Genomic DNA, 12,722 nt, shown 5'->3' on the forward strand with positions numbered 1-12,722 from the left:
GGGGGGGGGGGGGGGTGAGATACACTTTTTTTCCTCTCAGGGAGTTCATGCTTTTAAAATCATTTTACACAGAGAGGCTTTACTTGTTGATAGGTGTTGAATATTGTAATAGTAAAAAAGAAACTGCTTTAATTACATTGTAATGGTGGTTTGCTGGTTTATTGCGACCAGTAATTTGTTTCAGTTTTCAATGAACTACAAACATAGGGTTTTTTATTTTATTTTATTTTTTTGACAAAATTATTAGCCTTGCCCTTGGCTTCCTATGCAGTTCTGCTCAATTCTAGTTTCCCTTCACTGCTCCGTCTGGGATTTCTCCCCTAGATAAGGATTTCTTCGGGAGCATTTCTTGGGGGCCAATCAGAACAGAACGTCTATYTTCTGCGCAGTGTCTGCTTGTACTTTATTTTACCTGGGCCAATCAGCAAACAGAAGGAGTTTTGAAGGACGCCGATTTTCTGCTCAGTGTCTGCTACTTAGTTTAGCGTACAGCAGTGGAGGAAGTGAATGAAACCAGTCTGTGTTGATAAGGCTTCCAAATTAAATTAAATTTGTCTGATAAAGCAGCAGCTCTCATTTACAGTCGTTTCGTTCGGCTCAGTATATTTCTCCTCTCAGAGTTCTTTGCAGCGCACGCGATTTCCGGTTAGCTTTTTAGCTTAGCCTCCTTCACAGTGGAGCTGGTACGCATATGTCACGGCCAACCGATCCAATCATTTTAAACTTCAGTAGAGGCCATGCCTTCAGCAAGAATCYCTTCTCTATAGCTGAGAGCCCAGACCCTCATACAAAGCAAAGTGAAGGACAGGGTCTGGTTTTTACCAAGCTATAAATTTAGTTTTTATTTCTTAATTTGTGCAAAAGATCAGCCTAAATACTAGGTGTAAATCACCAGAATTATCAAAATGATACATCTTTGTTTGGATGACAGTATATTTCTCACAGTCTATCACTATATGTTTTCAATTCACAAGTCTGGGACTAATGTGAGGCAATATCATCTGCCCATTTTTAATGTCCAAAATACAATGCTTTTATTTTGTTTTATTTCACGGCAATAATTTTTCTTCCACACCGGAACCACCAAAACAAAACTCTTGCAGATTCTTGCCATTAACTCATTCCCTTCCAGAGGAGGTTAACACATTTAACAAATGGTTGTTTTTAGATGGGCATATGATGACAATGTGGATCAATTTTCATTTTGCCCCGATGTAAATGAATCATATATTATTGATTTGGTTTGGTTTATTCCCTACTAAATGCAGAGCTCAACTTTACTGTGCTGAAGTCCTATTTTAATAACTTAAAAATATTTGGCAACATTACAACCCAGAACATTACTAAAACCTCTCGTCTTCTCTTTTTAGGTGGTGGTAATACTTCCCAACAACAGCAAGGACAAGTATGATAGTGTTAAAAAGTACCTGTGTGTCGACTGCCCCACCCCAAGCCAGTGTGTGGTGGCTCGTACCCTCAGCCGACCTCAGGCGCTCATGACTGTGGCAACAAAGATTGCACTGCAAATGGCTTGCAAAATGGGAGGTGAACTCTGGAGCGTGGACATCCCTGTAAGTTATGAGCAGTGAAAGGCCTTGTTAGTTAAAATTTTCTTTAGAGTTTTGAGTAAATTTTTTTTGCTGGTTTCAACAAGTGTTTTTACACTTTCTTGTGCTGGGCAGTATGACTCCAATATATCATGGTATTTTCAATAATTATACCGGTATCACTGTATTTGATGGCATTTTTAGCTTTGGGGCGGCTGTGGCGGAGTGGTTAGGGGAGTCGTCCTGGAACCAGAAGGTCAATGGTTCGATCCCCCGTCCAGCCGTCTCAGTCGTTGTGTCCTTGGGCAAGACACTTCACCCACCTTGCCTACTGATGGTGGTCAGAGGGTCCGGTGGCYCCGGTGCATGGCAGCCCCYCCTRTGTCAGTGTGCCCCAGGGCAGCTGTGGCTACAGTGTAGTTTGCCATCATCAGTGTGTGAATGTGAGTGTGAATGGGTGAATGTCTGTTAGTGTAAAGCGCTTTGGGGTCCGGAGGGACTTGAAAAGTGCTCTATAACATTTACCATTTTTTCTTTCTGTCACAGCTCAGCTGATAAAATGTACAAACACTGCTTTTGCTTAGCGAACCTGAAGTTACTCTCTTTTGCATCACAGAAACTATTTGACTTTTTCTTTTACTGTACCCAAAACGAGAGCTATTTGAAGTCAATCAATATAAGCAGTGGAATCACCACCCATGGCCAGTCATTGAGAACCTGCTGGCTTGCTAATGTGCATAGCGGTGCTGCAAGGAAAAGTGTCCCCTGTAAAATAGTTCACTGGCAGGCACAATATAACGTTTGAAACGTGTTCTGGATATTTAAACCAGAACTGTATTCAGGGGAAAAAAGTTTTCAGTACAAGTTGGTATACCGCCCAGCACTGCTTTCTTGTCAACTTGTTTTTACTTTGTGATGCATTGGATTAAATATTTGAGCATTTAGACTTACTAATGCTTTGTCAAATTCAAGTGTGCCGTATAGAGGTTGATTGTACATTTTATTAAAGCAGCTTTGGTATGGTAAGATACAACTTGATCAAGTTCCTGTAAAATTCTTTGAAATGTTTTGCTCAGCTGTTAAAGTTAGGTTTAAAACAGTGTTCAATCAACAAAAATGTAAACATTTTTTGTAAAGACATTATTTGATTTGTTATGCAGCTCAAGCAGCTGATGATTGTTGGCATTGACTGCTACCACGACACCACTGCTGGGAAAAAATCTATTGGGGCTCTAGTGGCCAGCCTCAACCCCACCATGAGCAGGTGAATATTTGCAGGATAAGCAGCTGAAGTCAGGAAGAGTTCTGGTCCTTTATAATGTTATATTGATTTTGTAGTTCAGTAGTTTTTGTAATGCATACATTAGCACAAGATGTTGTAATGTCTCACTTGTCTTTGTGTGACTCACACACTTGACACTTTTTCTTTGCTTCCAAGATGGTACTCAAAATGTGTCCTGCAAAACAAAGGTCAGGAAATCATTGATGGACTGAAGATGGCCATAACTGGCAAGTTTTGTCTTTCTTCACATTAGAAACACATTTACACAGTTTGCCTTTATCTGTTATAAGTGACCTTGACATGTTTGTAGGCGCAATAAAGGACTACCAGAAATTCAACAGCTGCCTGCCTTCACGCATCATAGTGTATCGTGATGGTGTTGGAGACGGCCAACTTCACAGCGTGGTCAACTACGAGGTTTCACAAATCATTGACTCCATTAAGTCCATTGGTCAAGACTACGTGTGAGTTTGGTTTTGTTAACAAAAGTCCTACACTTAAAGGGATTCATGATTAGTTGTAACATTAGACTTTATTTGATAAGCATATATTTTAACTGTAAAACTACTGTAGGCTGTGTAGTTTTTATAATTTTTAAAAATATATTTTAACATGGACGGAGTCGTTTTATTTACACCAGGGGTGTCAAACTCCAGTCCTCGAGGGCCGCTATCCTGCATGTTTATGAGGTTTTCCAGCTCCAACACACCTGATTCAGTGATTGAATTAACTCTTCAAATTGGGCAGAAGCGTGTTAATTACCCAGCGATCAAAATCAGGTGTGTTGGAGCAAGAAAACCTCTAAAACATGCAGGATAGCGGCCCTCGAGGACAGGAGTTTGACACCCCTGATTTACACGCAAAGCATTTTGAGCAAATGATGTAGATAGGTCCTCGGTGTGAGCGAGCTATATCCACCCTGAAGGTTAATCTTGGACAATATCTGATGATCGACTCTTTTAAATGAAACCAGAGAGCGTTGACAGATAGGAGAAGGTAGAAATGACTCAGCCTGTAACTGAAAATATGGATGGAGGACAACAGAGCTGCTTCATGGAAGAAGAACCTTGGCTTGGCCTGTTAGTCTTCCTGCTAGTGCTGATGCTATATTGCCTTATATGTATTAGCTCGGTGCTAGTGCGACAAACAAACTAAACTGAGGTCCTCCATCCATATTTTCAGTTGCAGTCTGAGTCATTTTTGTGTTCCCCTCTCTGTCATGTGGATGGAGGACGTCAGTGACGAGAGAATGTGTAGCGCTGAGCTAATACATACTGTATATATGGTGATAGTGTCGGCGCTAATGCTAAAGCTAACAGGCTAAGCTGAGGTTCTTCTTCCATGAAGCAGCTCTGTTCTTCATCTATATTTTCAGTTACTGGTTGAATCATTTCTACCTTTTCCTCTCTGTCAACGCTCTGGTTTCATTTAAAAGAGTCGATCATCAGATATTGTCCAAGATTAACCTTCAGGGTGGATATAGCTCGCTAGCAGCCTCGCACCTATGACCTATCCACGTCATCATTTACCCATAATGCTTTGTGTGTAAATAAAATGGCCCCGTCCGCGTAATCAATTTTTAAACTTTAAGTTTTAAAATTTTAAAAACTAAACAGCCTACAGAATTTTTATTGTCTTTATTTTACAGTTTATCAAATAAGGTCTAATGTTACAACTAATCATAGATCCCTTTAAGTACATTCATGTTTGCTGAACTTTATCCCCTTCTTTTAGAGCTATCTCAGACTGATATTAAAATATCAAATTTAAATAGCTTTTTATAGGTCTTTTTTGTTTTAAAAAATTACATATATTGTGTGTGTGATATTTAGTCTAGAGTTTTGTGGAAACTTTACAGCCTACTGGTTTCTCTAGATATCTGTCAGGTTTTGTCAGTCTTTCCTTCTTATTGTAGTCCGAAGCTGAGTGTGGTGGTGGTAAAGAAACGCATCAGCAGCCGCTTTTTCACCCAAATGGGTGACAAGGTGACCAACCCTCCTCCAGGCACCGTCATTGACACAGAGGTCACTCGCCCAGAGTGGTAAGTTGTGTTAATCCATTCTTGTCTCATTCATGTTGTGGTAAGAAGGGGTAAAAATACTTTGATTTTTTATTTAGGTATGACTTCTACATTGTGAGCCAGTCTGTCAGGTTTGGAAGCGTCGCACCAACACACTACAATGTGGTGTATGATACCAGTGGACTGAAGCCTGATCACATGCAACGCCTCACCTACAAGTTGTGCCATTTGTACTACAACTGGCAGGTGGGCTACTTCTAAATTTAAATTAATATTGATGTTCTTCAAAATAAACTATGAGCTTGTGCATGTAAATGAATATTAAAAATTAACTTTAGTGATTCACTTTTAAACAATTAAATTTATTAACTCCTCCATTACATGCATCTTTGTTGTAAAGCTGTTTTTTTTTTTTGTCCCATAAAATTTAGTTTTTACCAGCATAGAAAATTTGCTTATGAAACTTGAAACACAATGTGTGTGGTTTTAAAGAAGCTGTACTTCAGAGGTTGTGTAAATATTGGTATTTTTCTTCACCCAGTATTTTTTTTTTTCCACTACTGGTTCCATGTGATAAATTTTGACCTGATAGATAAGCTCCAGCCTTAACAGTATCGTTAACCGTTGCGGAATAGTGACATGATGAGTGCCGACACGGCGCATGCTGCGTATAATGAAACATTTTGTTTGTGGGTGCCTTTCTTGACACTCAAGGTCACGTTACATAGTTTTAACATAAAAAACAAACACAATTAAAATACACAGTTAAAGTATTACGTTAAACACAGTGTAGTTGCAATCACYGTGCATAAGCTACTTTAAATAGATTAGTTTTGAGTTTGGATTTGATTTGTGACAATGAGTCTGCGTTATGGAGATCATGGAGTGAGTTCCAGAGCTGGGGGGCATTGTTTTAGGGAATAAAAGCTCTCTCTTTCTCTCTTGCAGCCTGCTGCTTCTATGCTGTCAGACTCTCCAGTTTGTGGAGAGGCTGCTAATAGCATGGGATTCCATGGCTGATGCGACCCTTATGCACATAAAAACGTGAAGTCACTAGGGCTGCAGCTAACATTTATTTTAGTAATCGATTAATCTATCAATTATTCTGACGATTAATCGCGTAATCAGATATAAAAAGTCATGTTCTGCAGTAATTACTTAAGCTTATCTTAGCTTAAGTTTATCTAATTTACCTCTGGGATCAATAAAATATTTTTGAATTGAATTAAAGCTTATTTTATGAGAAATATAATTATTTTGTGAAGGGGTAATCAACACTTGCTGATGACCCTGGTGCAATCAAAGTAAAATTACAAAACCAGTTGTATTATTTCATGCATTTTAAGCTCCTGTTACTTGTATTTATGTATTTGAGGTTTGAGGAAGCATTAATTAAAAGCACGCTGTCAGTGAATAATTTTGACCATCACAAAAAAATCTAAAATAATGTAACTTTATTATAGATTGAAAAACTGAATGTGATTTTTTTTTTTTTTTTTTTTTTTTTTTTTTTTAGAAATTTAATAAGTAAAATAGGTAATATAAACATTTGGGTGTTGCAATTGAGTCTTGTAGAGTTCACTTGTTAAGTGTAACAGTAAATTCATAAGACTGTTATTTAGGCCTGTCACGATAACAAATTTTGCTGGGCGATTAATTGTCTCACAAATTATTGCGATAAGCGATAATATTGCCTGGTGACCATTTTACAACTAATAATTATAAAAGCGTAATATGTAAGTGTATTTAACAAAGTGGACTCTCAGTCTCTAACAAAAAATGCACTTGAATTAAAAAAAAAACAAAGAACAACAAAATGTAAATTAAACACCACACACAACTAAGACAGTAAATAAACAATATTAAAGAGCAGCATGTCTTTAGAGATGAAGCAAACTACACAGCCTGGTGAGGACCCACTGTTTCTAATGGACATAAGCCCAGTTCACAACTCATGTAAAGTTTAGGCTAGGTTTAGGGTCAAATGGTAATAGAAAATACTGGTAAATGAATGAAAGTCAATGCAAAGTCCCCATGAGGATAGAAGAACAAACGTGTCTGTGTGTGTGAGAGGAGGGGACAGTCAGTGAGGAGACGAGCAGAGCGCTGCGGGGGAGGAAATCAGACAGTTCAGAGTTTTCCTCATGAGTTGTTGGGACAGCTACAGGTTTTTTGGGTGTTTAGTTAAAACAAAGATGGTGCATTTAAGTTTCCTGTTATTTTTGGGAGCTACAGGTAAAGTCTTGACGAGTTTGTCGCGGGTCTGGGGGAGTTTCAGCCCCCACCCCTTCTCCTCCTCTCTCTCTCTCGCTCTCTCTCTCTCTCTCTCCCTCTCTCTCTCCCTCCCTCCCTCCACAGCGAAATTCAGGCTGTAGTGCTCCGACATTGCAGCAGACGCGTTCTGCTTTGAAACGTTTCTTTAGTTTGTTATTGCTACGAGCTCTCACGCTAAAGCGGCAGTTGACTCCTCCCACACTAAGAAAACAGGAGGGGAGGAGTCAGCTGAGCTCCTGTGCASCGGAGCACAGAGAGGGAGAGAGACGAAGTAAACAAACAAGCAGGAAAATGAAACTTATCGACCTCATTTTTTTTACCAACCTCAAAAAAAGTTATCGTGCAATTAATTGATTTATTGTCTATCGCGACAGGCCTACTGTTATTAGGTTGGTGCAGGGTTCCCATTTAAGGGCTCGACACACGGGAGGCGACGTCGCTCGCTCTCCATTCATTTCCTATGGAGCCTGTGCGATGAGGCGACAATCGCTTGCCCTCCTCCAGCTAAGCGACCGGCGAAAATAGTGCATGTGAAATTTTGCGCTCGTACACGTAGACATTCATGCGCGAGCTTGTGACTCGACATGAAAGTTGAAAAATGTTAAATTTTTGTCACTGTCGCTTAGCGTACAACCAATCAGCGAGGGTTTCATCGACTGACCGATGAGCGGAGAGTATGCTACACACTGCAGTTAGCTAACACTTTCACCAAGTGATTACTAAAAAGCTTTGTGGGAATTTATTGGCACCAGGGTGAAGTTATCCGGTAAGTTTTTCCTCATAAAATTGTATCTTGYTGTGTGTTTGTTTTTCAATATCATTAGCATCGCAAGATTTGTTTAGTTTACACGTCCGTAATGCACACCCCCCATTTTTGTGAACCACCAATAAACTTTACAAGAAGCAGTAGAAGAACCAATCAAATTTCGTGAAGACAAGCAACCTGAGCGCGATTCGCAACGCTGCAATCGCTATCGTGTCTCATGTGTTGGATTTCACCCAGGCTGCGATGACAGCCGTTAATCGCTATAGTTTGTCACTTCCCGTGTGTTGAGCCCTTTAGGCGATAAAAGTTTTAGTCTTGACTGCTTGACTACAAACAAATATGACAGTAGTAATGAAGGCTAAAGTCATAAAGCAGCAGCAAATAATTTAAAAAAATCCTATCTTCTATAAATACTTTTAAACTTGAAATATTCACCACTCATTTAAAATAAGATAAAAGCATATCATCAAATACATATGTTTCACATGTTTCGTGCAGGCTCTTAAAAGGTTTAAAGTCTAAATTTTGAAAATCAAATTTTTAGGCCTTAAAACGTCTTTAAAACGCCCAGATTTTCATCCAAGGTCTTAAATTAAATTTTGTCAAGTCTTAGTTTTTTAACTTAAGATCATTCCCGAGAAGTGTTGGCTGCATAAATAAACAGAGTGAAGCACCGTAATCAGAGGTTGATGTGATCTGTCTTCATGAAGTGCTAAGTTTTCTTTTCTACTGGTCTTTGAACGTGGTTAAACTACAAATCCCGTGATAACTGCAGGCAAGAAATGGCACAGTTTTACTTCCACGTTTTCGACCGCTTTGCCGCTACAACCCCCTGCATACAGTAGCTTGTTCACCTGCCCAAAAAACAAAGAAGTTCAGTCATGTCCACTGCTTGTCGTTTAAACATGGGAAAGTGTGTTTTCAATGAGACTTGCATTTAGTTGGAAGCGGTCCACAGCAGTCGATATGAAGGTCTCATAGATACGACCGTTTCGTTAAAATAATGTAGTGTTCTTGCATTAAAATTAAATATTTTTAATAGCTAAATTGATAGCAATAAAAAGGTTTCTATATTAAAATTTCTGGGACCTTTCGAATGTTTCTGTTAATGCATTGGTTCTGTCTTAAATGTCATTACTAATGGTCTTAAAAGGTCTTTAAAAGGTCTTAAATTTAACTTAACTGAAACCTGCATGAACCCTGGTTTCAGCTCAAGCTGTCAACCTGTTGCTGTGCTTTTATTTTTATCTGACAAACTTATCGCACAACTTACACACTGTTTAATAAAACCCTGCCAGTAGTCACCATGATTAGTCAGTACAGTTCCAGTGCAGAAACATCGAGGACGTTTTAAATGGTCCCATATTTTTTATAACAAATAGTCGTTTTTTGGGGTGCTTCGTTTTGGCACTCTTCATCTTCTTCTAAAGCTAAATATAGCGCTTAGCAAGCATACACGTGTCGACAGCAGATACACCGACAGTGTAATTATCAGCCAAAGCGCTAACGTCGTAGCGTTGTGTAATGCAAATAACATTCCGGCCAGACGAAAGTGTGCTGATTCTAACAGTTTCTATTTTTTTATGAAGCTTCGAGGCAGATAATTTGCCTCAAGAATTTTTTTTGTAATCAAATTTATCGAATTATTTGAGGAATCGTTTCAGCCCTAGAAGCCGCATTCATCATGGTGTTTACAGACGTAGCTAAACATGAATGCTACATGTTAGCATGTCCATTCTGATGTGCAACAAAAGTAAATAAAATAACTGGCTGACATGCTTGTTAGGTTCAGTATTTATATCTGAACCAGCCTCTGACAACATGCTGAGCATGGTGCAGCATTTTGTGTTTTGAATTGCTGGCTTCTTTAGGTTGATAGTTATTTTCTGTGTACAGTGCCGAGATAATGTTTGTTGGGACTTAGCGCTATATCAATAAACTGAATTTAATGAAATGACGTGCTAAAACTAAAGCATTGTTACGATACAAAACTGCTCAACGTTACTATCATATTTATCTGTGGATTATCAGTCGTCCAGGACATTGAAAATTAAAAAGTAATAAAGATGAGACAACTGGGCTTCTGTTCTGTGTATCTGAGGACGTGTAGAGCTACAAGATTTAACCTGCACGACTCAAGGAAAGTGGATCATTCCACTCACTCCCACATCAGTAATGCAAGTCAGATAAAAGCAACTCAACTCAAGACTGCAGTTGCATTGAAAACCATTAAATATGTTCAGATTAAGTACCTCATGCTGAAAAAAATTAGGTTGGATTTGAAAAAAAAATTAAACTTGATTTGTCATGCTCAGACTGTCATAAAAAAATTTGATATCTGCCTACATTTTGCATATAATTGTAAAAAAAACTGACATGCAGTTAATGCATTTCAGATTGAAATAAAATTGTATTGTATGTGCAAATAAAAATTAAGCATCTTTATTGTACATTCTATATTCTAAAATAAAAGCATTCCATATTAAAAAATTTTGTTTATTCCCACAGAAAAGCATCAAWGAGGACCTTTTAAAATAACAGCTCTAAGCAATATCAATAGTAGTAGTAGTATCGATAAAATCTTGATACATACCCCCTTTTTATGAATCCTTAGTGATATGAACTTACATTTTAGTATGTTCTGAATATTTCTTATGACCAAAATATCCATGATTTACTCAAAGAAATTTGTTTTCCAGAAAACCCTGTTGTAAAGGCCCTGTCACACTAGACAACGTATGCCAACTTGTGAACATTTCAAAGGCATCTACATTGAAGATGAAATTGAAAAAGTCAGCTGGAAGCTTTCGGCATGTACATAATGTAATCGAACAAATTGATCAAATATATAATGTTTATTAACAATTTAGACATGAATGTTTCACAAGTTGTCTAGTGTGACAGGGCCTTAACTAGGTTTGTGTGATATGAAGGTATTTTGTTAAACCTCGGTATCAAAATGATGATGATGATATAAACAAATAATTTTGACAGTATGAGTCAAGTGAGGTGAAGCACATATGAACACTGGGACAAACATTTCAGAAGACACCTCATGTTACTGACACACGTTCTGATCAGTATCGTATACCCTGGTATTTTCTAAAGGTCATACCACGTTATGAAAATGAGCAATACCAGTTGCTAACTAGTTGTAACTTCTTTCCAACTTAGTGTTGCCTCTGTAATCATGTTTGTTGTGTTGTTTATCTTCCATTATGTTTCAGGGGATCATCAGAGTGCCTGCTCCCTGCCAGTACGCCCACAAGCTGGCCTTCCTCGTGGGACAGAGTATCCACAAGCAGCCCAGTGTGAAGCTGGATGACTTCCTGTTCTATCTTTAAAGAAAGATAAAAAAAATGTTTAGCAGGTTCAGGCCAATGAAGACCTATTTAAAGGCTAGTTTGTTTGTTTGTAACACATTCTAAGTTTAGTTGACTCTGCGAGACTCAGTTTCTCAAACATTTGAAACATTTTTCTTTTATCACCAGTTTAAACTTGAGATTGGTTTTAGTTAAATGTCTTTACAGTTTTTATGTTCCCCTGCAGGGGCAGTAAAGATTGATAGAATTTTTTTTTTAGGTGATCTTTCTTGGTTGTATTATACTTCACAGTGCAGAGTTTAAACAACCTGTAACGCTTAAAGGCTCGTCAGCCAGGCTGATAAGCAAATAATGTTAAATAAACCTGTTATTTGAGCTTGTGTGCAAGTCATCTCTAGTATTTCAAGGCAAATCAGACACGCATTACAAAATAATAAATTTATTCAGGTTTTTTTCTTTTTAAAAAAATATAGCACATGCACACCCACACAATAACTTGTAACCATCCGTATAGGCTAATAATTCTTGTCAAAGCTAGCACACAACTGCAGACTTAACAATTTGGTCTTAAAGATGCCATGGAGAAAGCTTGCACTGTTGGATTATAAAGTTAAATGTACAAAAAAGGCAGTCTGAAAATCAAGTATAAACATTTAAAAACAACTTTACAAATGGACAAAGTACAAAAAGAGCTCCTGTCACATAAAACAAAAGTAATGTCAGCGGACCTGGTCCTGAAACAGAAGATGGTAGGTTAGTGTAGATTACTACAGCTGCTCAGCCAAAAATTGTACAGTACTTATATTCTGCACCAACAATTTGGGACACTAAACAGGCATTGATGACGAATTGAATAAAAAAATATTGATGTAGAAGGGCCAGTAGAGGTAGCATTGTTTCACCTTTACTGCTCCCTCTCTGGCTGGCTGGCACTCTTTCTTTCTTAGGAATGTGTGGCTTCTATCGTGGGTTTTGTAAAAATTCTGATGTAAGTTTGCTTACAAAGCTCGTTAGCCCACTGGAACCATTTGTCTGGTCTCCTGCTTGCTAAGCTGCATTTGAGTCGGCTAAAGCCGTAATGTGTAGTGCGCCAGTGCTGGCTGCGCCGAATTTAGCTGTTCCATTTAAGTTGGAAGTTGATTAAAGCGTGTGGTGCGGGAGCTGTGCTTCTGCAGGATTATCAAGGTTTGGACCATCCTGATTGTTACTTTTCAAATAATCAACAAACACGAGCATTATTACAGTACAATAAAAAAGAAACTGTCATTATTACTTGCTTTACAACATTTTGAAGTTTACATCTGATCTAGCTCACAACCTGCCCAAATATTCACAGATCATAATCCACTTGTTTTTCTTTCCCAGAAGAATGACTCCAACCACAGACGTATGTGTTGGTCTCTTTTAGTGCAGGACTTTAATTTACAAATCAACCACAAAAAGGGTAAGGAAGAACGTGTTAGACGCCTTACCTCGGTCTGTGGAGTTGAAAAATTTAACGCGAGATGTT

The 12,722-nt window shown here is 38.3% G+C and overlaps 1 protein-coding gene across 1 annotated transcript in view; it reads left to right on the forward strand.

The window, feature by feature from the left end:
* The window catches only part of piwil1 (piwi-like RNA-mediated gene silencing 1), a gene marked incomplete at its 5' end in the record, with an annotated part of 14,190 nt that extends 2,598 nt beyond the window's left edge, over nucleotides 1-11,592 (forward strand). Inside the window, 7 exon segments of the mRNA XM_014012028.1 lie at nucleotides 1,371-1,571; nucleotides 2,708-2,811; nucleotides 2,986-3,056; nucleotides 3,140-3,293; nucleotides 4,745-4,870; nucleotides 4,948-5,095; nucleotides 11,117-11,592. Coding sequence (XP_013867482.1) covers nucleotides 1,371-1,571; nucleotides 2,708-2,811; nucleotides 2,986-3,056; nucleotides 3,140-3,293; nucleotides 4,745-4,870; nucleotides 4,948-5,095; nucleotides 11,117-11,233 — 921 coding nt within the window.
* Nucleotides 11,593-12,722: the final 1,130 nt, after the last annotated feature.

The sequence above is a fragment of the Austrofundulus limnaeus genome, unplaced genomic scaffold (assembly GCF_001266775.1).
Source record: "Austrofundulus limnaeus strain Quisiro unplaced genomic scaffold, Austrofundulus_limnaeus-1.0 Scaffold88, whole genome shotgun sequence".
Taxonomy (NCBI): Eukaryota; Metazoa; Chordata; class Actinopteri; order Cyprinodontiformes; family Rivulidae; genus Austrofundulus; species Austrofundulus limnaeus.